Here is a 26,636-nt window from a genome sequence, read left to right as displayed (position 1 = left end):
GACCGCGCGAGACGGTGAGTTGCGGTGCATTGAATTAATTGAAGTAAGAAATCCGGTAAGCACACAATCGAGTGTCCTACATTCGTTCGAAATCCCGAACGCCCTCGCCGTGGGCTGAAGAGTGTTGATGTTGCTGATGAGAAGGATTTCTTTTTCCCCGTTTCCATCACTTCCACCATCACCACCCCACAAACCAGACAGGCTCAAAAACCGAACGACATCGAAAGTTTTCGATCCGTCCAACATTCGATGCTGGCCAGCAACAGCAAAACAACCGAGAGTGAGTGAACCGAAAGTAATGGTTGCAATTAAGGTGAAAAAACATGATCACCGATGGTTCTCTTCGCAGCACGTGTAGACGGATATGAGAAAGGAAAGCGACGGATGCTGCCCGTCGCACCACCGCTGGAGTATGTGTCTCTCGCTTGTCATGATCTCGATAAAAGTGGTGAACTTTTGTCGAACACATACACATACCCCCTGGTGGTGGTGGAGGTGGTGCTGGTTAACAGTGAAAGGTAATTATTAGCTGCAATTAGTACTAATGTTCTGTTTGATACCTTGTTTGAGATTGCATTCGAATTAATCATCCACAAAATGGGTGCTGGGTGTGCGATTGTTTGCTCCTAACAGCAAATGGAAACCACCTACACTAAACAAACGACTACACCATCACGCGCACTGCGCCAAGCGACGAACCCCCCGTCGCGAAATGTGGCTGCTTACCTGCGTCACTTTTCCTTTCAGCTTCTCGAAGTCCGCATGATATTTGACGTTCGATTGGATTTTGGTATTTTCCGCGATTCGCTTGAACTCCGGTGTCTCCGCGATCGTCGTAGCTTTGGCTTTAGGAATATGTCTGCAGAAGAGAGAGGGAGAGAGAGGAAAACAATAATACAAAACATATTAGTCGAATTGATCTGCTTCATTGACCGGTGCCAACACCGGTTGCTGCTAATTAAGACATCAGATGAAACGAAGCGTTAAATGGACGCTAACGAACGCGGATGATTTAAAGCAATTTAGTTTATATTTACAGTAAAGTGAATGCTCTATCGAACCAGGGTTCTAACAGTTAAAAAGCACAACGAACCGGTACACCGGTAGTGGTCTTCCACCGCTACATCATTATACAGCATAAGCATCCTCTCTAGCATGGAATGGAATGAATTGTGGAATTTGCTTCATCAGCCATATAACTCGCCGCCCTGCCATATATGCGGCTGTGAAATGTGCTGGCGGCTCCATATAAGCTAAGATGCATTTTTTGCACCGCCAATCACAGACACACAGATCGCAGCCGGTGAGCGATCACCAACACTGTCAACCACAATCATCATCATCATCATCATTGTGAATTTGTTTGTTAAAGAGTGACGGTTGGAGCAAGAGATGGATCTGGGTGGTTGTACGGCGTGGTGTCACTAAGTGCATCGTGTGCACTTGATTAAATTACAATTATAAACCAATCACACGCTAGGTCGTAGCATTTACTTAGCCGCAGCATTCGCTTGCATAATATGCATGTGTTACTGACGGGAACAAATCGGAACACTGGTTCCGCCGTTTGTTGGATGATCACGCGAAGGTATGATCACCCAGGAGAGACTCTCGCGTAAATCTCAAGTAGAAGTGAAAGCGATCAAATCGTTTGGGTCGGGCGAGTAGGCTTTTATCCTGGCAAGCAGAATCAGTTCCCAAAGCGGACCTTTTTCCAATTCGATGGCCAACACAGCGACTCGAATAAGCACCAATCACGGTAAAATTGCAAATACAAGTCAGTTTATTTAACAAAATTTCCTGCTTTTATAGTAACATTGTGTCTTGGAAGTTTTTAAGTGCAAATGAGATGGAAGAATTAGAATGCGATAGAAACTTTCATCTCGTTATTTATCACTATTGCCTTTTTACCTAAACGAGGTTTACATGAAATCAGGTATGCCATTTTATTGCACCTCGCTAGTCCGAGTGCATCTCGATTCGTATTATTTGCATAGGATATTTTGGTTACCCGCGCATGGCGCGCTCGCTAAGCCCTATTTCGCTTATTAGTTCAGGTGTTGCCTGATTACCCTTATCCGGTACGCTATCTGACCTACGAATCCTTGGGCACATTACCCTAATGGCGGTTAATGTTTACATGTTTCTCATAAGGCGTGTTTGTTATGAAGTTTAGTTCTTTTGGTTTTAGCCGAGGCGGCGATCTATAATTTGCTTAGGATTTTCCTATCCTTTATTACCTGTCCGTTGGGCGTGTACCTTGTATGCTTTACTTGTAACGTATCCTTACGTGTGTTATTCCACACCTTACGCCCACGCTTGGGCGTCGGACCTTATTGGTTTTTCTTTATCTATTTTCGTCTACGCGTTAGTCCTTTCCTGTTCTCTACGTTTCTTTACGTTCACCTTCTCCGATGCAGGTACGCTCGCTCGATTTACATTCGCGTTCGTAACATTCTCTCCCTGGTAAAACTACAAGTTTTACCATCTTAACGCGATAAAACATTTTACTCTTAATTAATCGAAGTTTCAATTACGTACTCGCATTTATCATTGAAGGGCTGATGAACAGGATGATGTTGTAGACTTCATGGCTCGAGATCGTTGCGTTGGTTCTGAAGGTTGATCATTTCCTCTTGTAAATCCGGATACCGCTTGGTTCTGGTGTTCGGAAGCTGAGTCGTTATTGTAGGTGCTGTAGCTGGTGCATCGGTTTGGTGCTGATCTTTCCTCATATGATTACGATGTGACAAGAAGTTTGTCAATGAATCCCAGAACGAGGCCAATAGCTGCCATCCTAAACCGTAGATGTCATACAGAATCCTACCGTGAATGATGGTGTCGACGATGAATTTGAGGGATCGGGTTAACACGTAGATGCCGATTGCTGTAGACGTGATGTTACCCAGCCACGTTGACCACGATAGTACCTTTGACCAATACTTATGGAAGGCGTTATGAATAATGTTCTCGGAGATAAGCGCCTCGAACGTGAAGCCTTGAAGATTGGGATGCTGGCCGGATATCATTTTGTGTATGACTGATGAGGCGATACGTTTATCGCTTTGCTCATACACCATGTCCTTCATCCGCTGCAGGTTCTCGTAGTCGTACACGCCACTTTCCATTAGACTCGGCAAGGGTGTGTATGACCAACTCGTCACGACGTCCGTCGTTAGTTCTTGTGGCGGTGTGGTTTCCCGTAATTTCTGATCCGTCGTGTACCATCTTCCTCCGATGTTGAACTTAGCCGGTAGTAGCGGAGTGCAATCTATTTGCGTTCCTCGGAGCTGCAACATTCTCGTTACCGGTGCCATGAAAACTGATCGGTTGTTGTATTGCACTGGTATTTCTTGATAACATTCGTCCTCTCTTCGGTAGGTGACGAAAACTGGTTTACATTCAAGAATATACAACACCTCTGCGGCGACTATCGCTGTGTGCCCCGGTCGCCGTATCAAATTGGAAACGAATTCGGTTGGATTGATGCGTGCTAAAGTCAACTTCGTTTCCATCAAAGCCTTGTCAACCTTGCATATCTCCGTCATCACCGCGGTATATACATCATTCAATTTCTGCCCAAGGTAGTTTTCAACCAGTGTTATTTTGGAGTTGAAATATGTGAAGAGATCCAAATTCTTCCCATTCATGGCCTTACGTTTAAACGGCGATTGATAACCGTTTAATTCAAGAATGAAGATTCGCGGGTGATCTGTGTTGAAGCTGTCGAAACCACATATCTGGTTTATATCACGCGCCCTTATTGAAAACATTTGCTCATGCGTAATCAACGTGTATACTGCGTTTATGCGCTCTCCCTGGTTGCCGTTAAACGTTTTATTGACCGTACCTTCGTAGATGATCTCGAAGTCGGTCCTCTCACATAATCGTTGTTGATCTATCTCCCATGTGAGATAGCCGTATTCCGAATCCAGACACCAACCAGCACTGTACGGACACACGATGCCACTTCGAAGCGTCAATTGGTCGTCCTCGATGTCTGCCGTCGCCACGTAATCGTACATGCTGATCTCGTATTCATAGTACACCAGCGCCTTCGTCCACGTATAAGATGGTGTCGAGTAAACGCCTCCATCACACGATGAGCCCTTGACGCTGCCGATGATTAATGCTTGACCCCTTGTAGTATGATTGCGACGTAATTCCCTAACCTTATAAGTATCAGAGAGTGAAATTTCGCCTACCACTTGAGCGTGCCTACATTCATCTGGAGTAAACTCTTTTACTATGTACGCGAATCCTTGTTCATATTCAGAAGTGTGAGACCAAGCCCCGCAGTGTTTTATCGAGCGTTTAATTATTACCTTACACTGTCGCACATGTGTTAATGTTTTCGGACTACGTTGCAATACCTGAATTTTTGTTTCTACTGTGGTTACGTTTTCAGTTGGGGGTATGCAAGAAGCTACCTTCATCAATGAATAGCTTGTAATATTGACATTGTCATTCGCACAATCATATGCGATTAACCCATTAATCGTTTTACCGAATGCTTGAACTGAAAATAGAAGAAGAATGATTAATAGCATATTCCATATATTCAATTTAAACCCTGTTTTGCTCGTACGCTTCCTCGGTACGGGCTCATCTTCACTTGTTATTTCACCAACATCCGTTGTGTCTTTCTGAAGATGCCTTGAATATTTCGAACAATTTTTTCTCTTCTTCTGCTTTACACTCTTTTTGTGTTGAGCATTAAAATTTTCCGTTTGTTGGCATTCTTTTATGAGGCCTATGAAGTTCTGTTGATCTTCTTTTACCTCAACTTGATCCTTGTTGGTCTGATCATCATCAGACCCTTGGATTCCTTTTGCTTCGCTTTCTATTGGCTTTTGTTTATCATAAACATCCAATACCGCTATTCCAGTAACCGGGCGACGATATGTCCCTTGCGAAGTCTTTATTGTTGCGGATCGTATTTCACCATCCCTTCCTGATTGTACCTCTATCACTCGACCCTTTAACCATGCGCCAAATTTATTGGTGGTATCTGTTATGACGACGATATCATCCACCTTTAGTGGTTCGGTATATCGGTTCCACTTTGGTCTTTTAGCAATTATCGGAAGGTATTCCTTGCTCCACTTACGCCAAAACTCCTTGGCGTAATGCACCGCTAGACGCCAATGTTTTCGTTCCATTGGATGCGTCTGAAACTCTGTGGGTACCGAATAATTTCCCGCTCTTCCTATCAAAATATGGAATGGCGTTAGTGCTTCATCATCCTCGTGATTAAGCGGTATATGCGTTAACGGTCGTGAGTTCAGGATAAATTCCGCGTGTATTAACGCTGCTCGTAATGTTTCGGAATTAGGTGGGTGATTTGGCCTGCATTGTATCATTTCCTTTAGGTTGGACTTTATTATCCGAATCAGCCTTTCCCAAGATCCACCGAAGTGCGGCGCTACCGGTGGGTTAAAATGCCAGGCGATGTTAAGTTTCATCGCTTCGCCTCCTTCCATCACGGAGTTTATTTTTTTTATCAACTCCTTTAACTCATTATTCGCCCCGACGAAATTTGTTCCATTGTCGCTGTACACTTGCGACACTACACCTCTTCTAGCTTGGAAGTTCATAAAGCAGACTAAGAAAGAGTCGGTATCCAATTTTTCCGCCATTTCTATATGGCTTGCACGCGTCGTCATACACGTAAATATGACGCCCCAGCGTTTTTCGACTGATCGTTTAACTGCTACGTCAAAGGGACCAAAATAATCGACACCCGTATGTGTGAACGGATAAACATATGCATCCGTTCGGCAAATAGGTAGTGGTGCCATTATTGGTGGTGTAGGTTTAGCCTTGGCATTTTTACAATGCTGGCACCTCGCCTTGACGTATCTGAATGCTGTGTTAAGACCAACTATATAATACCGTTGTTGTAGTGTCGATAGAACTATTCGATGGGATTGGTGATGGTATAATTCATGATACCATTGAATAATTAAGTGCGTGATGTGGTGATCTTTCGGTAGTATGACCGGTACTCTTGCCGGTTTTGGCAGTCGCTCGGTATATTCCAACCTACTCCGGAATCGCATTACCCCATATTCATCCAATATGGGTGCAAGCTCTGACAACGGTCCTATCGTTGTCAATTCTTTATTCTTTTTGAGATCCTCGATCTCATCTGGATATCTGTCCATTTGGGCTCTCCTATAAAGGATATTTTCGGCCCGTACACGATCTGCATTTGTATAAGCCTTTTTAAACGTTTTGCGTTTCAGGCCAAATTCAATGATCTTCATCATTATGCAAATTCGTTTTATCAATTTCCACCACTGTGAAAATTTTGTTTCCTGAATATAGTCATCCTTTTGCTGAAACATGTTCACGAAGTTAGTCTCCTCGTTTGTTTCTCCAATTGTGGATTGCGGCCAGTCCTTTTCTAGCTTATTCAGGAAATCTGGACCCTTCAGCCATAATGACGATCCCGGAACCTTCTTTGTTGCCTCATCCGCTGGATTCTGTCCAGACGGTACCCATCTCCATTGGTCCACGGTTGTTGTATCTAATATCTCTCCAATGCGATGAGCCACAAATTGCTTATATTTGCGGTGTGTTGAGTTTATCCAACTCAACACAGTTTTCGAATCACTCCAAAAAATTGATCTTGTTACTGTTAGCCGTGTCTCATTTCTTACTGTATCTGCAAGGCGTACACCCAATAATGCCGCTTGCAATTCCAATCGAGGAATCGATAACAATTTAATTGGCGCAACTCTAGCCTTTGCTACAATAAGTTGCACATGCGGGCAGTTAACGGAATTTTTGCTTCTGGAGTAAATTACTGCTGAAAAGGCCTTGTCAGATGCATCAACAAATACATGCAACTCTATTTCAGAGCCAGCATTATTCAGAATCCATCTTGGAATACGGATCTGGTTGGCAAGTTTTACATGTTCAAGGTAAGAGTCCCATTGTTCCAATAACCTTTGTGATATAGGGGTATCCCATTCGCTAGTTTCCTTATGGAGTTCCTGCATCAGGATCTTTCCATGTATTGTTATATGAGAAATTAACCCCAAGGGATCAAAAAAGCTCATAATATGCGACAATACTTCACGTTTTGTTGGTGGTCTCATTTTACTTGAAACATCCTTTGGTAGGACGTCCAATCTTGACTTGAATCCTATCTCATCCCTCGCCGTATTCCAATAAATTCCTAATATTTTGGATGCATCATCATCCTTATCATTTAGCATTCTTACTGCATCAGGATCTACCCTATCTTTGGGTAAAGATGCAATCAACTCATCGCTATTGGAGCAAATTTTCGTAATACAAAATCCTCCCTCGTCATGAGCTCTTATTACCTGATCGACAGTTTTAATAGCATCGTTCAATGAGTTGAAACTGTCGTCATAATCGTCAACGTAATGTTGACTTTTAATAGGAGTTAAAGCGAGAGGGTATTTATTTTGTAAACGTTCGGCGTTTGTGTTCTTGGCGGCTTGTGCGCATGAAGGTGAACAAGTTGATCCAAACGTCATTACTTGCATGACGTATATATCCGGATATCGATTTTGGCAATTCCGCCAAATAAAACGTTGCGCATCCTGGTCCTCTTTTCGAATTCTAACTTGGTGAAACATTTCCTTAATGTCACCACAGATCGCATACTTTCCTTCACGGAATCTTACTAGGATTCCAAACAAGGATGTTGTGGCATCGGGACCAGATAGTAACGCACAGTTTAGCGATTGTCCCTTCACCTTAGCTGCTGCGTCAAAAACCAACCGTGGTTTAGGTGGGTTTTTATTCTTATTGATTACTATAAAATGAGGCAAATAGAACAATGGAGACGCATCTTTCATGATCTCCCATGGTTCTAATTTTCTTGCGTAACCTTTTGTTACGTAGCTCTCGAAGGTTTCCATCGCCCATTGCTTTAAGGCTGGGTCTTTGTTTAGTTTGTTCTCCAAACTTTTCAATCTTGTCATGGCGTTATCCAAACTCCATGGAAATATATGATTGTCTTTTTTCCATAAAAGACCGACTTCGTACCTCCCATCTTTGAATTTCAACGTATTCTGCAAGATGGCCTTTGCACGCTTTTCATCTTCTGACTCTGGCAGCCGTGCAACTGGTTTTACACCGAAGTCTTCTACAGAGAAATGTTTTTTCATCATTCCTCTAATCGCGTCCTCTTCTTGGACGACCATTGTATGATCAACTACAGTTTCTTCGCAATGCAATTTGCCGAAGACTAACCAGCCTAGTTTGGTTCTCATTCCAACTGGTTCTCCAGGTTTGCCAAGTCTGTGCTCAGTTCCAATTAATAGATGATTGTTATTTATCCCTATTAGTAATGAAGGACGAACTGCATTAAAGTTTTGAATTGGCAGTCCCTTCAAGTGAGGATATTTGGCAGTAATTTCATCATACTGCATCGATTGGAGTGGTAAATTCATCTCCCTAATCGTTCTTACATCATCTAAAGGAAAACTTTCGTTAGTTGCACCCTTGATTGTCATCTGGACCTTTTGGCTGGTATCCTGCACAGTTTTGATCCCTTGTGCCCACGCAAGTTGAAGTGGTATTACGGGCCCCTTCAGATCTAATTGTTTAGCGACATCCGCCTCAATTAATGTTACGGAAGATCCCGTGTCCAAAAATGCGTAAGCATTTACTGACTTATTACCGTTTATCAATCTTACGGGCAATGTCTGAAAATGGGTTATCCAAGTTGTTGCCACACTATTGTGGTTGTTCATCTGTACTGTTTGAACAGTTTCAACTTGTTTTTGATGCAACATCTTATTATGTTTATCCGTACACCCATCTATTCCGCATGTTTTGGCAACCTTGCATTCTCTTAAGCTATGTTCATTGGAACTCAAACATCCGTAGCATAGTTGTTTTTCTATAACAAGTTTCCATCTTTCTGACGGAACCCTTTTTAGCAATGCAAGGCACCTAACCGTCGCATGCGGTTTATTACAGATCAGACATCCTTTGTTAGAAGATCTCGTTGGTTTTTTTCCTTTTTTCGTGGCTTGCTTATCCGTTGAGCCCTGCTCATGCACATGGACATTTTCCTTTGATGTGTTACCAACCATTGTATTCATCACGTCCGCCATTTTAGCATAGGGTTTGAGCCATTGATAAAATTCGTCAAGGTTCTGAACATCCATTCTTTTCGTTGCGGATGCTATGAACTTCGCTCTATCCCTTTGAAGGTAGTGCGGTAACTTAGCGGATAGATCCACCACTAATCTGTGATCATTCAAATACTCTGGTAAACCCATCAATTTTACATTTGAAATGATGTTTTCTAAAGCATTTACTATTTCCGAGACTACATTTTTGGAATCCCTTCGTATTTTTTGGAGATCACTTAACAACTCCATGTATACAATGTTGGGTTTTCCATACGTTTCATCTAAACGTTTAATTATCTCCGGAACATTCTCTGCTTCCATCATCAATTGTTGAACAGTCTTATAAGCTGCTCCATGTAAAACCAACTTAAGACGATTTAGGTTTTCTAATTTGGAAAACTCCCCTTCTCGGGTTGTGTCTTCAAAGGTTTTCTTGAAAGTTGCCCATTGCCTGGATTTTCCATCGAATTTTGGCAATTGCATTAGGGCTTGTCTCTTGACCAAGATCCCTATTTGGGTGGATTCACCACCGTTTTTTGCTAACAATTTAGCAAACTCTTGCATTTGCTGTTGCTGACTTACCAGCAATTTCGAAACCAACTCTTCTAACGTTTGTTCCCTCATGGAACTAACCTCACCGAGGTCCATTTGGCCTTCCTTCAAGGCCTTGAGCTCTTCTGTATTTTTAGCGTCTCTTTCGGCTAATTTTCTGAGCTCATCCTTTTGCCTATTAAGTTCATACTTAATCTGTTGGCATTTGCCACATAGCCAGACTTCCTCTGGCTTAGGCTTACGTGTCAACTTGATACACGTTAAATGAAACCATCGATCGCATTCGGAACATGCGATCATTGATGCCAAAGCGGTATCTTCCGCTGTGCATAGGCGACAACTGCCTTCCGTATTGTTTACGAATTTATAAGGCATTTCGGACGAATCTAAGATTTCCTTGCCGTGCTTATAAAAGGATATTTCACTTACTGACACTCGGATTTTTGGTGATTCCTTTGATGCACTGGCTGGGATGCGTTCGTCGTTGTCCTCTGTTTCATTTGAAGTACTCCTCGAAGTACTCCTCGTCGACGACTAACTGCTCCTCGACGTTGTTTTCTTCAACTGGCGGTGCTTCCGGTACTGGATTGTCGTTGTCCCAGCGATACTCCTCGTCCCCTTCTCGGTCCGCGGGTTTCACTGGCACTTTCACGAGTTCCTGGTTAACTAGGTCCACTGGCTATTGAACTTTAGACACTGTAGTTTAAGAGGCGCGCAACTCTTTTGTCCGTAGATATTTAAACTTCACTTTTAGCCAGTAGCCTTTTAGAACTACACTCGTCACAATCACTTCTTACACGGATTTTGCACTTTGCTGTTCTTTAGGCGACAGCACACCAGAACGTAAGTTCGTTCGAAGAGATTACTTTTGAACACACGCGAGTTATAATAATCTCCTCTCTGGAGCCACCATTTGTTACTGACGGGAACAAATCGGAACACTGGTTCCGCCGTTTGTTGGATGATCACGCGAAGGTATGATCACCCAGGAGAGACTCTCGCGTAAATCTCAAGTAGAAGTGAAAGCGATCAAATCGTTTGGGTCGGGCGAGTAGGCTTTTATCCTGGCAAGCAGAATCAGTTCCCAAAGCGGACCTTTTTCCAATTCGATGGCCAACACAGCGACTCGAATAAGCACCAATCACGGTAAAATTGCAAATACAAGTCAGTTTATTTAACAAAATTTCCTGCTTTTATAGTAACATTGTGTCTTGGAAGTTTTTAAGTGCAAATGAGATGGAAGAATTAGAATGCGATAGAAACTTTCATCTCGTTATTTATCACTATTGCCTTTTTACCTAAACGAGGTTTACATGAAATCAGGTATGCCATTTTATTGCACCTCGCTAGTCCGAGTGCATCTCGATTCGTATTATTTGCATAGGATATTTTGGTTACCCGCGCATGGCGCGCTCGCTAAGCCCTATTTCGCTTATTAGTTCAGGTGTTGCCTGATTACCCTTATCCGGTACGCTATCTGACCTACGAATCCTTGGGCACATTACCCTAATGGCGGTTAATGTTTACATGTTTCTCATAAGGCGTGTTTGTTATGAAGTTTAGTTCTTTTGGTTTTAGCCGAGGCGGCGATCTATAATTTGCTTAGGATTTTCCTATCCTTTATTACCTGTCCGTTGGGCGTGTACCTTGTATGCTTTACTTGTAACGTATCCTTACGTGTGTTATTCCACACCTTACGCCCACGCTTGGGCGTCGGACCTTATTGGTTTTTCTTTATCTATTTTCGTCTACGCGTTAGTCCTTTCCTGTTCTCTACGTTTCTTTACGTTCACCTTCTCCGATGCAGGTACGCTCGCTCGATTTACATTCGCGTTCGTAACAGCATGCTTAACGAGGCTTGTGTGATGCACTATTTCTTATGTATTCTTTTTCAACCGTATCCGTCTATCCGTCTCTCTATTAGCTTTGAGCTCATTTCAGCATCCACATCATCACAGAACAAAATGAAGAAGATGAATTTTGCTAACGCTTTCTGTAACCTTCTCAATGGATGTTGCTGTCGTACATAGAACATTTTTTATTATATTGGAAAATGAAAAATTGACGACCGTTTTGAAAAATATATTAGGTTTTCGAACGGAAAGATGTACATAAAAACTTGCACCGAAAAGAGCCATTATCGATTTAAATTTGACACCTAATAATCCTAATAATAATTATTATTTGAATAATTTGAATAACTTAATAATTATTTGAAATATTATTTTCTCGTCGTTAAGACTTCCATTTTATTTGACTTTGTCAGTTTCATATGCAAAATCCAAATTATCGATTCAATTTTGACCGAATCGCTTCCATCGTGCTTTACTGACGACCAGAGAATTTATGCAAACGTTTATGAGCATGTGGCCATATTTAGTCTTGAATTTCGACCTACCGTCCAACCAAGTATGGACAAAAAAAAACCCGGAGCCGGTGCATGGCTGCCGTCGCTTCAATCAAAGGCGCGTGCGTCCTTTCGACCGTAAACGATCGTGGCTGTGGTAAAGCATCTTTCCAGACGTGAAGAAACGGGGGCGAACGTATGTTCACAAAGCGCATATGCTACGAAATGTGCCACAAGAACCCTGATTGTGTTTGTTGATGCGGTTCATTCAAGGCGTCCACCGAAATGCTTGCTAATAACAACACAGCTGTGTAGCTAAGCAGCTGATCGACTGATGGTGTTTGAAAGTAACAACGGGATGTTTCTCGCTTGAAAGCGTATCTATTATGACAAATATTATTTTAAACACCCTTGCGACCCATTTGTCTTGCTGGCACATATTAAATTAACAAAACCACACAAATGTTAATGCTGATATAAATTTGCATTTAGTTACACACACTCCCCATCTGCATGAATAAAACATCTTAGCTTCGACCAATTTTTGCTGCATAAAATCCATTTAGCTTCGGTTACGTGTAGTGATGTGCTGTTTAAAAACAAATGCATATTTAAACGGCCTTCTTAACGCCAACGCCCAACTTTTAGCGAGGTAAACTATGTCGGTTTGGCAGGCACTCTCTACTACTACTACCACTACTATAAAGACACACCATTCATTGCCCACATACATTGTGCACACACAGCCACACATAACCACACATATACCTCAGGCAAATGAGAGCATAAATTGGAGAATGGTTGATTGTTCGTCTACCCTTTGCTGAATGGGGCTTCATTCTTTAGGGGCATCTCATCTCCCGGACTGAGGGACATGCACACACACGCTGGGGCAAAGACAACCCCGTCCAGCAGAGAGAGGGACACAAAGCCGTCATCTTCCATTTCCGGTGAAATATTTTTAGCCAATTTTCGTCATTTTTTTTTCGTCAGCCTTCTTTCAGCGGATTCGAAACAAAGTTGCAAACCGAGCCGTGGGTCTGAATGTGCATAAAGTGCCACGTTCGTGTGACGATGCGGAACAATTAAGATATGACGGATATCCTTCGCTCTCCAGTCGTGCTGAAAAATCGCTGAAAAATAGCTTCACTGCGGTTCCACAACCCCCGGGGATGAGGAGTTGAGTGATGGTGAAACAGAACCGAATGGTTTCACAAAGTGGATACTTAAGTAAGCGAAAAGAAGAAATGATTTGTCGTTGTATAATTTACACCAAAACCGCGCAATAAAAGAGTACTTTAAAACAAATGGAAGTGGATAAAAATCTTAACATTTGGGAAATTCCTTTCAAATCTGTTCTGAGAGAGTCTTCTTGGTGGACAGAGAAAAAAAAAACACATCATTTCACTTTATCCTCACGTATGCTTAATATGGCTTTGATCATAACATGGATGAAACGAATACTCGCATAAACAACCTTTTACTCTCCTCGACTACACTAAACGTTTGCATTCTTTTACAAACCATTCGTTTCGCTGACGTTATGTTGTTGGCTTTTTCCTTTAAAAAAACGGCATAATAGATTGTGTGCTGTGTGTCTGTCTGTGTTGTTAGGAGGAATGATATCGTTTTTCTCTTAAAAGTATCTTTTGCACTTCAATCTCAAACTCGTGAAGCAAAATAAAAAAAGGGTTTCTTAATTGTTGGACTAAAACCAGCCGGTGTCTTCATTCATTCCAATACACGCACTTGCATACCGAACCCACAGACACACACACACTCATATAAGAACGATGCAGCAGGGTCCGGTCCGGCAGCAGCGATTTACTGATGCATGTAGATGCATCCCTACGCCCATTCAGAGAATAATTCCAGACATCCAGACAGACAGACGACGGCGAAGACGATGATGGCCGGGAAAGAACCAGACAGATACCGGAGCGTTAAAAAAAGCAACGCCAAGAATGTGTGTAAAAAGAGTGAGCAGAAGCGTGAAAAGATGCAGCACCAGCAGCAGCAAAAAAGTGAAAAGAACTATCCCAGCAGCGCGTCAGAAGTGTGTGTATCGGGGCGAAAGTGCAGGAAGAGTTTGAACGGACTGATGAGTCCCCAAAGAAGTCCCGTCCTGGAGAGAGAGAGCGATCACAGACAGAGGACTTTGGGTAGTGTTCTTTTTTAGTGTTGTTTCAAACGAATTGAAATAAATTGAATAATGATGCAAGTGGGTTTCGCCGTGCCACAATCGTAACGGCAACAACAGAAAACCTGGCAAACGGAACGAGAACATTTTCGAGCGATGCCAACGTTTAAAAACAGTGAAGTAAGCGAGCGGCTGATAGCAAAAGGAAAGCCGCCGACGTTCGTTCGGCAACCAACGCAAATATGCGTTGTTCCATCGAAAATGCAATGTGGGCGTTGAGTAGCATAGAACAGAGTCCGGGGGCCGGGCCCATTCCCGCACACACACACACACGACGCACACGAGCTCGGTCGAAGCTGTGTGTGCGCAAGTGGCATGTAATAAATAATAAATAAACGGAATCAGTTGCACTCTGTGGCGGTAAGCAACGGGTCGGAAGTTTGGTAGTGTGCCACCACCGGAGGAGAGCAAAAGGGGGGAAATAAACGGATGAACCCATTTCAACCTCCCACTTCTCCCTTGGCCCGGTTGGCCGACTGTATTTAGCACAAATCAATTTTACGATTCCAACCCAACACACACATCATCTCGCCGAACTCTCTCGTCCATTGCAACATGGAGCCGCACAGCTTCATTGGTTAAATTTTATGCTCGATTTGAAGGTTTTTTATTTGTTAACGTTAAAGAGGATGCGATTTGATGGCATTTTGAGGTTTCTGTTAACGGACAGGCAAAACGAATTAGTGTGCTAAGGTATGCAAATATACGGGAAAATAAAATGCGAGTTGAGTACTACAGTGAATGCGATTCTTATAACCGCACTCACATTTTACAATACATTTAAAAATGTGCACGATATTTTATTGAAAAAATATTATATTAATAATTATTATTATTAATTATTAATTATTTTATTGAAAAATATTGTAAGATATTAAATTATAAACACATTATTTAAGAAAAGAACATGTTTTCTACAATGTAACCCTCATTATTGGTCTATTTTTATAGAATTTTATTTAAGGGTAAACGTACTTTCTCTCAAAATCGTAGAAAAATAATTCAAAGAAAAACAATGGGCAATTCTGAAAGAAGATCAACTAAACAATAATATAAAAATATAATATAAAAGATATAATCAGGAGTGTTTGGCAAAAAGAATGAATTTAGTCCCCTTCGAACCGTGGACAGTAAATGAATGGTTGTAGCGAACAGGGGCATTACATTTCATTATTAATTGTAGTTTTTCATTTAAAATATTTTATATACTACAAACACAAAAAAATCTATAAGATCGATAAGTGACCGAAAGGGAGATCTGCATGAATATTGCTTTGTCATTCTGGAAGGTTAGAAAAAAATTGCGACGTAACTTGCTTATAAGAGTCTAGAATGCCCTAGCTCGCCTCAAAACCTGAAATTATAGTAAGTCAAGAATAAGTACACTTCAAAGAGCTTTGCAATGGAATGAAAGTGAGAAAGTGTTTGCAATAGCGCATGTTAAGGATCACTCCAAAGAACGTTTATTTATTTCACATCTCAATTGTAAACTTAACATCAAACAGTCTAGTTGTTATAAGGATATTCAAATTAAAAAAAAGTACTGTGCGTCATTAATCAATCGTTTCAAATTGATCGCTCACCATTTATGCCCTTGAACAGAAACTAATATTCTCCTTCTTTGCCACCGAATGGTGCAGTCCAAAACATTAATTTAAAATTAAAGTGCCCCTATAATAATTTTTCCCACTGTATCTTCAAAGCGAAAGCATTAGAAACCAAATTTTATCCTCCATCTCACTTGTACTGTCGCAAACTTCAAATTGTATAAAAAAAAGAAGATATTCAGTTTGCAACTCCACCAGTCACCAGTGTGAGATTTAGCCAGTACTTTCCCATTTTCCCATCAAACTTCCGGAGGGCACACGGGAAGCCGCTAACAGTGACCTACTAATCTATTGCCTTCGAAAACAATTAGCATGCACATGAGCAAACACTCCTGTCCCCCTGCAATGCGAAGCTATTTCGTTTCGTTTCGCCACCACACATGTCACACGCTGGCCAGGGAAACCTTTAAAAACAAATCGGTTCGGAAGGGTAGTAGTAAACTGGGGGTTTATTGTCGATCGAACAGGATAAGCAAAGCCGGACAAAACCCATTGGGAAAAAGTGATAACCATCGGAAAGCAGGATGGGTGAGGTACGCACACATAAAAAAAACACATGCCCAGTTTGCAATTCATCACACGATGCACTTCGGGCTGGCGTAGGAAAGAAAGAAATTCATCACTGCTCCTGCAATGGTAGGACGGTGATTAATAATCGAAGCATTAGACGACGGCTAAAGAAAAGAAAAACGCAAACGGAAGCATAACATTGGCGATCGGCACAGTAATGAAGAATCGATGCGGATATGTGGAGGCGGCTGTGTGTGTGTGTTTAATGGGGCGACGATCGATAACCTGAAAGTACACGACTATATAAGTGCATTACTTTGCAACTTAGACGCCACCTTCCAGAGGGGGCGCTTCCAAAACTTCCATTTATCAACCGTCTTAAGCAGAGAGGATCGCTGTGAACAGGGGGGTAGAAAGTGTGTCAGAGCGCTTACCCTAACCTTCCTTCTAACACAAACTGACGCTGACCAACCGTTCGTTTCGTTTTCTGTTTTTTCTAACGCTCACTTAACCCTGTTGCGCCGAGATACCCCACAGCACCACCTCACGCACGAAGGAACGTTTACCAGCTGTTGACCATTTTTGGGCAAAGCCACTGAAGCACACACCGCATACGGCTACGGGGGGAAGGGTGATTTAATGCGCTTGATTCCTATCGATTAGAATCGTGTGAAGCAAATCATTTATTTATCGCCTTACGGTGGTCACCCAATTGGTCAATTTGTAGCAAATAAATTCGTACGTTTGACACATCTTGTGAAAGTATGACAAAAAACACGATCAATTTGCTTTATTGTGTTGCATGGACGGAGCATGAAGCTTTAAAACAGCACGGTAGCCAATGGTGCCACTTGGTACGTTCAAGCGCAAACAACCACAACAAAGATCGATACAACGGTACTAACCTCATTATGGAAGTTGCGCAACAGGCAAGCAAGGAGTCTGCTAGATATTGTCCTATATTTTGCTGTCACGCGTTTTGACGTGTTTAAAGCACAGTAAATTTACTTTACTCCTGTACCACGTGTACGAACCCAGTAATGAAATGTATTCCAGCCAACCCGGTACTCCATTTAGTTATCAATCTCTGCACTAATTGAGAAATGTATCCACTCAATGTATATTAATTTCATTTATAATAATAACATTTATTGAAATATTGTTTGAATTTACTGGATTACTTAAGTTTTGGAATGTTTTTCGGAATTTATGATAACTTTTTTTAAATGTTTCAGGTAGTTCCACAGGGTACGGTAATATCGATATAAAGACCCGGAACTTGGGAACTATCGTTTCGGGAATTTTAGCAACGACGGGCCCTATCCATAGGCAATATTTTTTTAAATTACATTTGATCTTCATTTGTAAGGCACATGAAGATGGGAAACATGCAAAATTGCTTTGAAAGATTTTGGACCATCGTTTATTGACACTCTGCGATGTCGACATTTACCGACAGAATTACCACCATACACTCAAAGATATTCTAGTGTTAATTATTTTCCTCCAAATCTTGAATTAAGGCATATTTGATCACAATGCTTCACTTTCAACGAGCGTTTGGTCCGCATAACAGAACAATTTCTTTAAAAATGAATTTTTCACATTTTCCGCAAGTTGTTGTTGTTGACAGGTATTTCTAAAACTTTGGATGATGGAGATCCATCATCTAGTTTTTAGGTTATAAAAAAATACTACGTGGTACTTCTGTTACTCAAACTTATTAAAACATATTATGTATCTATCGATGTATATTGTAGATTGAAGATATTATTGAATTAAAAAAAAAGAGAATTTGTATACTTTTGTAACACACTGTATTCAGCATATATAGCAAAAAAGAGTTGTTGTTCCACACCAATGTTTTATGCTCAACAAGGGATTTAAAAACCCAACACACAGTAACGCACACATACACCGCAGGGGTAATTAGTGGTGTGTAATTAAAATTCTTACCCATCTTCAGACTATTACCCCGAAAATAAAAAAAAAGAACAGTTCTCGCCATTCACCTTAACCCGTTAAATCGACCGCACCACGGTATGCGGAAGTGTTGGACGCGATGGTTCCATCAAAAAACCCATCTTGGAATGTGTACAAATTCCCAAAGCCCCCACGTGTGTGTGTATGTTACGCAGAGGAAATGGATGTTTCGATTCTCGTTCATTTTCCCAATCTTTCCCCCAACTTCCCCAGCGGAAAGTAATGTGTGCGCGCCAGCGTGTTTTTAGACGATACCCAGGCACACATTAAACCGAAACATTCCCAGCAGTAGTACGGCGAGACCCACTCCTTCTTTCCAAGTTCACTTAACCGACCGTTGTTTTGCAATTGGTTAAGTGATCGGTCCAAAACTTCTTCTAGCGCCGGGATCAACTCCTATTTTTATCCTCCGATCCTCCCAACAATTGTTGGAGATGCTGTTGTTTTTTTTTTTGTTCTCGCCACCTACAAGAAAACCCCAGTGGAGACAGTGGCATTTTCATTTGGAATCGTGCGTGGTTAATTGTCTTTCGGATAGACACTCTCAAGCTCGTTTATGGCGTTGTTTATGTTCAACGCGCGCAGAGAACAAACTCTATCCCGTCTAACTCTATCTGCGTGCAACTGAAAACAAATTGGTTGTGTACGGATGCTAAAACGCGCAACTATCGTGTCTATCAACACGTCCACTCCACTGGCCGCTGTGCTTCTAATGGTCTTCTCGCGTTTCAACGGTTTTCTGTGCAGAAAAATGGACTTTCCGAGCGGTGGGCTTCAGCTTCCGGAAGAATTAATGCCATTCTACACGATGCCCTGTGCCGTATAACGCGCGCGTGCGTGTCTTTCTTGCGCCATTGGTTTAATGAAGCGCTCGATTGCTCGCACCACTTCCTGGTGGTGGCGGTACACCGACGCGCGCGTTGATTGCGTATTGCTTGCTGCGCACCCACACAACACACAGGGCCAGGACGTGACGAACCGGGACTTGACGAGCTGATCCCACACTCGAACGGTAGACGTGATCCCCCTGGCCGGACGACACTCTGAAACGAGCACTGAAGAATTTCCGTCATCCAATAAATCTTCATGAATTTGTGAGAATTACTAGCGTGAAGTGTGATGCTGCTGGGCGGGCACCGGTCCAAACATCGCATATCTCGAATGGGCCGCGAGACGTACAGCATGAAGTTTAATGCTGATTTTACGACACTTTTATCCAGTGTCAGTGCGCCGAGCTACATTTGGTTATAATTAGATTCAATTAAATTTACACCCGGGTCTCGATGCGACTTGCCACTAGCAGGGGCTTGGGTGCCCGGGTTTTGGAAGGAAGACCCAACATTGACGGGACAGCAACACGCGACACGACCCCATCATTCAAAAACACGCACTAAAGCCACCACGCTTGATGACAGTTCGTTTCACTGCCCGCAGCCAACAGCTCTGGAGGTCTAGTCCGGACCCCGAAAGCCCTAAGCTCTTCAATTAACGGCCATTCGCGTTCAGCGACATCCCACGATGTGACAGGTTCCTCACCCCAAAAATAATGCCCTCAAGGCAGGATGGCAGCTGGGAGACAAAAGGTCGAGACAGAAGTTCAACGGCCCTTCGCGTCAAGACTTTCGGGAGGCTTTCGGCGGAACCGTACAAAATTCGCCGCGGGGTGCCAAAGGTCGAGACCTTCAATAATGGACGACACACCACGAAATTCCAGGTCAATTCAACATCACCCCGCATTGCAGACAAAAATGGACGCGATGCGACAGTGGCTTCCACTCGCATCACAGACTGCCAGAACCGCTGGCGCTGGCAACCATCATCGGGGCTTCGTGGTCCCGCGTCTCGTAATAATATACAAACACAACTGCCAAAAAGGGGTTTTTGTTCTACAGTGTTGGACCGGGTCCAAATTGGACACACGTAAACAGCCCATTTCCCATCGGCGATTGGAGTTGGAGTTGTGTCCATGCTGGGGGGGGGAGGGCCAAAACATGACAAAACACGATGTAATGGGATGTAAACACATCACTGATGGTATCTTCACGCCCGTTTGCAAAGCTCGGTCTCATTTACGCAACTCCAAAAACTCTATTTTACAGTTACGATAAATTCTTCCCATCTAATAACTGCTGAGTAGACAATTTTCCACCGCTTAATCTCGCCCAATTACATGACGGAAATCGAAAAATTTTCAACGAATCGCAACGGCCCCATCACAGCCATATACAAAATGATGTTGCATTTCGCGAATTTCCACTAACGGCGACATGATCAAACCAGCGAACCAGACAACACTCATGACACTACTGCCGCGGAGGAACGTCAGGCAGCCCAAAATCCCCCCCGGACGATGCAGACGATGATTATTAAATCATGCACCGCCGCCATCTCCACCGTCATCGTCAACTGGAGCATGAGACTGCACGAGTTTTGCGGCTCTCTGTCGCGTCTCATTTACATCCGAGATCCGATTTGGAATTCCCGTATGTTTCGTTGCACTGATGGAAGACACGACTGGAAGTGGAAGTGGCAAGGAAAGCAAAAAAGAACACATACACACACGGCCGTAAAGGGAAACATAGCCAGTGCTCCATGCAAAAGTCATGTTGCAATCGCGCGGAAGGGGGGGGGGGGGGGGGGTCTGCCGAGGGAGGCCGAAAAGTGCATCGAACTTTGGGCTCACTCAACGGAAGTGGCTCTATCCTTGGCTATTCGCGAAATCATCCGGGAGTTTCGGCGACATTCGGAGGCTTGTGGTTGTAGACGGACAAAAAAAAACCTCCCCACCGCGTTTGGAACACACAAACACAAGCTCACCAACAATCGTGCGCTAACATGGATTATGCTACTCACCGGGGCGGCTACTCGTGGAAAACCACTAACAGCGCGCGTTGACTTTTCGTGCCGGGAAAGGGAAGCATAAAAGGCAACAGCAACGAGATATTCATAGCGTTGTTTATTGCGTGGGGAAGAGCAAAAGTGGGTAGGATTTGTTTATATTTTGTGGCCATTGCGGCTCAGAACAATATTTTTCCACGTTCAAACTGTACTTCATTCGGGACCGGCATGACGACGGGGTGAGACAAAACAAAACCCGCACCGTAAAGGCGGGCGGCAAGAAAATTGAAAGCTTGTGGAAAAACAAACATTGGCGTGGCTACGTTGCGGTATACGAATGGAGTAGCGCAGACCAAATTAACGATGACATTTCAATGTTTGTAGAAACTGGAAACTGGAATACACTTTCGAAGATAGTGGTAATAAATTGGATTAATAGAAAAATAACCTGATTTAATCCCCGAGTGTACATTCTTTTCCCGAGTTACGCGTATAATGCGTGCCAGAATAATTCGCGTAAGTCGAATTTCGTTTATAATATCGTTTATATTTAGTATTCAAGGAGCGATTTCTTCTTTTCACGCTACGATGTACAGTAAGTCACCGCAGAAGGCAATCCTCGATATACACGATTTCGCACTACGCGACTTTTTGGGAAAAATGACAGATAATCAAAGGCAATCTTTAAAATTTTGAAATGAAAAAACATAATGAAAAAACATAAATTATGGAAATTATAAAAACAATTTGGATAGAAGGAATGAAAAATAAGCTAATTTCTCGTAGTTCAACGTTATTTAATTACAAAATTTTCTCTGATTTGACTGAACGATTTTGAAACGGGTTAAAAGTGTTATAAGGGTTAAACCAGGTTATATTACAAATCTTGAATATTAACTATAAATGATATGGCCAAGGAAATTCGGAATACGCGAAAACTCGAGTGTTGGGTCCCAAACGCTAATGTAGAGCTGCTGTATATTTATAATTGAAATGTCTAGGTTTATTTCAATAATTAAAGTTTATTTCACAAAAAGTATTTTTAATGGTAAGATGTAACGTATTTATTGGAAAAATTGAAATTCAGCAAATAAAAAAAAAACATTTCCACATACAAAATTACACCAACTGTCAAAATTTTGAAATTCGCGTATTTAGAATTCGCATAACTTTGGGAAATAACTGTACGGGATCGTATCTGCACTTAATTTATTTAGCAAATCAGAAGATTTTTAGAAAGATTACATTAAAATGAGTTAAAACAAATATTTTATAATACAAAACAGGTTATTTCCATCAAATTCCTAAAAACTGCGTATCTCCGAATCTGCGTATAAGAGGAACCGTGTATTTCGGGGACTGCCTGTACTTATATTGTCCAGGATTAAAGGCGATCCAGAACCATTGTAGTATTAAACGTAACGTCCGAGCACAAGACCATTGATTAGCCCATAAGTAGTTCGAATCCATTGGATACTGAAGTGACAAATACTTAGCTAACATCAGGATTCAAAATTGAATATTAAAAATTTAGAATTAAGTGCATTAAGTTGACAGCTCAGTCAGTTTGTATCACAAAGTTTTAAAAGATAGTACAACAATTTCCTTATTAATTAGCTATGTTTTGCTTATGTTTTCTTTCAAAGTCGACTCTATAACGTCATGTTATAAACATCATTGCATCCGAATTTGGGGCATTCGCGGAAATTCAATGTTTGAGAATCTCTCTACACGCGCGTTTTGGAGTGCAGTGAGTTCTTGCCTTGTGTTCATCGCTATAAAAATACACGTTACGATTGTTTGCTGTGGTGGATTGGGGATTGTGGAAGAAAGTTTTACAAACAATCCTATTTTTAGAAAGGACAAACAAACTGATTTGAGCTAACACAGCACAGCACACACCAGTGTGTCATCGCAATTATTGATTATGGATAAACCGAACAACACTTAACGATTCGCTTAACCGTCTGCTTCTCATGCGTTATTCACGAGCTAAGCGGTGTGACTTCATCACTCGCAGCCGGATCGCATTCATTTCAAACGCCGTGGCGTGTTTTATCAACAACCGGAGCAATAAATTTCTCAACATTCAACCAATCAACACAAACGGGAGCGGTTTCGATCTTTTTTTAAAAAGCTACCCGATTGTATATTGTCACCTTTGGATGCGGTTTTTTGCTTTGTGTCACTGTGCTATCACTGCTTTGTAATCGGCCAGCGCCGATAGGTGTTCGTTAGTGAATCACGTACCCAGCCCATATAGCGATTTCCCACCGTAATGCACTTCAGTTAACGTTTGGCGAACGATGTTGTCTGTTTGTTTATTTGTTTGTTTGTTGGTTAATGGCTCGTTGTGGCGCGTTGTTTGCCTTCGTACGGAGCAGCGCCTGGATGTCATAACCGATCGTCTATGCGCATGAATTTACAACACATGGCACCGCTATCGCCCGCTAATGGATTCAATCAGCTAGGTCAGTAAAGAGTTCAGCCAGCTGATAAATTTTAAAAACGCCGATTGCTGATTACTGAAACGTGCCAATCTACGAAATGAACCCCAGTGTTCGGATGCAATCTGCGCACCAGTGGGACCATCGCAGCTGTGAAATATTATGTCAAACTAAATTTCATAACGTGGGCGCCATTTCGAGATGACACGTAGAAAGGCTTTTGATTGACACATTACTGTTAATGATTAGTTTTGAAGAATACTAAAATTCAATTTGGTGAGATTTACACAATATCCGTGCAAGATCGTAAAGCATCGCGTACCATAAACATTCGAGTGTTAATGTCATTTAATCTTCATTACATACGTACATTAACGTGCAGCAACAAAACCGCAATCGTGTGCAACAGCTTAAGGAGCACCACATTTACATCACTAACGAATTGATGCATCGGAAACGATCTTCCACCCAGGACAGGATCGTCGATCAGCCGCGGCGCAGCTCCATAATTGAACACTTCGGTACTTTCACTTTAATGACCCTCGCGCCGGTCGTCAAAGTCATACGGCGCTCTGGATGGAGGCGCTAGTACAGATACCTCACATCAAACGGGGAATCAAACGGTGCTTCAAAGGCGGTTGGCAGGCGAATCCATCAGTGACGCTTTCACGGCTCCTCATCGCCGGGCAAACCCTGGGTATAGAAGAAAGCCGGCCTGGAATGCCTTTTCGCTCCATATTTTTCTAACCTCACCACGCCAGTTCACTAGGCGCGCGTGGCTGTTCCGTGTGGCATTCGTGAAAGGTACACGCTGCAGGAAGACTTCACTTTACTAGAAGCGCAATGGAAAAACCACCCCAAAAAGGTCAAAATGTCAGGCGAACACTCTCGCCATAAGCCACGGCAAACTCGTGGAGAAGGAAAATTCTTGAAATGTAGCGAGAGAAAAGCGAAACCCCACCGGGAAGTAATGCACGGGGATGATGCAGGAAAAAGAAGCAAACGAAGGTGCTTTTACTATGAATTATGGACTGCCCTCAAGGGAACAGTCCGTTGCATGCACAGTGCAGGGTTAGACATACACACGCAAGCGTACCAATAACAGCAGACACGTGCGCGGATGATCGCAGATGCTAGCGAGTCAATTTTCGGATAGTTGGAAGTAGTATCACCCACCGTAACTTCGCAGGAAGAGGTCAATAATTTATATCTCCATCATATTACAGAATGGTTTAATTAGATTCGGGACATTATCATTCAATTATTGTCAGCTTACGGCATGATGTCAGCTCCAAAAAAACGTTGCTAAAACGTCAACTTATGTGTTTATTTGTTCATTAGCCCTGCGTCTTAAGATACAGGCAGTCCCAGAGGTACGCTGCTATTATAGTGGACCGCTATATCCCGCGATAAATCCGCGTAACTCGAATTTCCGCGTACTTCGAATTCAGGAAGTCGAATCCTGATACCATTTCGTTTATAATTCAAAGTCAAAGAGTCGAACTCCTTCTCTGCACTTAATTTATTCATCGAATTAGACGATTTTAGGAAAAAATACATTAAAATAAGTTAGAAAGAAATGATTTATAAGACAAAAAAGGAATTTTAGAACAATTTTTCACCTTTTAGTTTGGATTTTTTTTATAAACTAGCTCATCTGTCAAATTTTAAAAAACCGCGTATATCCGAATCCGCGTATAAGAGGCACCGCGTATTTCGGAGACTGCCTGTATACAGGAAGATGATAAAACAACGCAAGCGCCACAAGCACAGCATCACCCAAAGCATCAGCACGTATCACCACAAAACTCGTACGACAAGTATCATCCAAGTACGATCCGAATAGTATAAACGCACTTTGAGAAGTATTTTGACAACCAAATGATGTTTTGATCCGAAGAAATATTTACTGGATTTATCGAATTAAATATGCTTTATTTCATGAAAAATACAGTAAAAACTACTAACAATCATCGTCTGGCTGTAAAAATCCATCCTGGGATTCGTTTATACTCCTCGGATCGTACTTCACTTCCACCGTCGTACTGGTGTTGTAGTAAGCTGCGCTGCGATTGCGATATCATGTGCTTGCGTTAAAGTATGCCTGCTGCGGTTGTGTTGTCTAGTAAGACCGTTGCAATGTCATGTGCTGCGATTGTGATGATAGTTGCTTGCGTTGTTCTATCAGCTCAAAAACCCTGTGACATGGGCTTGCATTGACACTAACGAAAATGATTCGGGTCTCAAAAGAAGACGAGTTGAAAATTAATTGATAACCGTTTCATGGAATTTCGATCGTTACGATAACATTTATCAATGAGCGCTGAACTAAAACAAAACCGCACAAACTCGGTTGCGGCAGGGGAACACGACTAAATTTGAAACAAACATTTATCATCTGCTTTTAGCAGATTAATGCCAACAGATTACAGTTCAGCAGCTTAAGGTTGCCACGGTCCATTAACCACACACACTTACCCCTTATTGCTAAACGAAAGCTTTGGAGGGGTTTAAATTATTTTAAAAGTTATTAGACCATCACCTCAAACGCGTTACCGTTAGCTTCTCGGGTGCTGCTACCGTGACCCATTTCTAGTAACAAACTGTCCATTTGGAAAATGAAACAAAATACGAACACGGACGCGGCCGTACCGATACCGCAAATCATGCTTAAGCTCAGGACGACAGGAGGCAAGATTTACGGCCGGTCAGGAAAGCCGTCGTCGTGAAGGTGATACCGATATACCGCGCTCTGCTGGGGTAAGACGTGGTCAGGAACTTTAGAGGGTTTTGCCTTGTTTCCAACCTACCCTTACGGGACCAAATCTTTTCCCTCTGCCCTCCCCACTAAAGAAAACCCAAGCGGTTGACATTTTAAAATCGGGACGGTTCCGAAACTGTGAGCGCGTGCTGTAGCTCAGCTGATTGGTAATGGCAGTCGTGTGCCACGTCGAACGATTACTTCAAAAATGGCCCTTTTTTTGAAATTGGACTCAAAACGTTAGACAGTGGCGGTGTTAGGTGTCG

General features: G+C 42.3%; 1 protein-coding gene across 2 annotated transcripts in view; it reads right to left on the bottom strand.

Annotated features, from left to right (window-relative positions):
- LOC128300248 (LIM and SH3 domain protein Lasp) overlaps positions 1-26,636 on the bottom strand; it is a 60,825-nt gene that overhangs the window by 13,282 nt on the left and 20,907 nt on the right. For both annotated transcript variants that reach the window (XM_053036250.1, XM_053036251.1), the window contains exon 3: positions 727-859. In XM_053036250.1, the coding sequence (XP_052892210.1) occupies positions 727-859 (133 nt within the window). The remainder of the gene's footprint in view (positions 1-726; positions 860-26,636) is intronic.

The sequence above is a fragment of the Anopheles moucheti genome, chromosome 3 (genome assembly GCF_943734755.1).
Source record: "Anopheles moucheti chromosome 3, idAnoMoucSN_F20_07, whole genome shotgun sequence".
Classification (NCBI taxonomy): Eukaryota; Metazoa; Arthropoda; class Insecta; order Diptera; family Culicidae; genus Anopheles; species Anopheles moucheti.
This window is presented reverse-complemented; position numbering and strand designations above follow the sequence as displayed.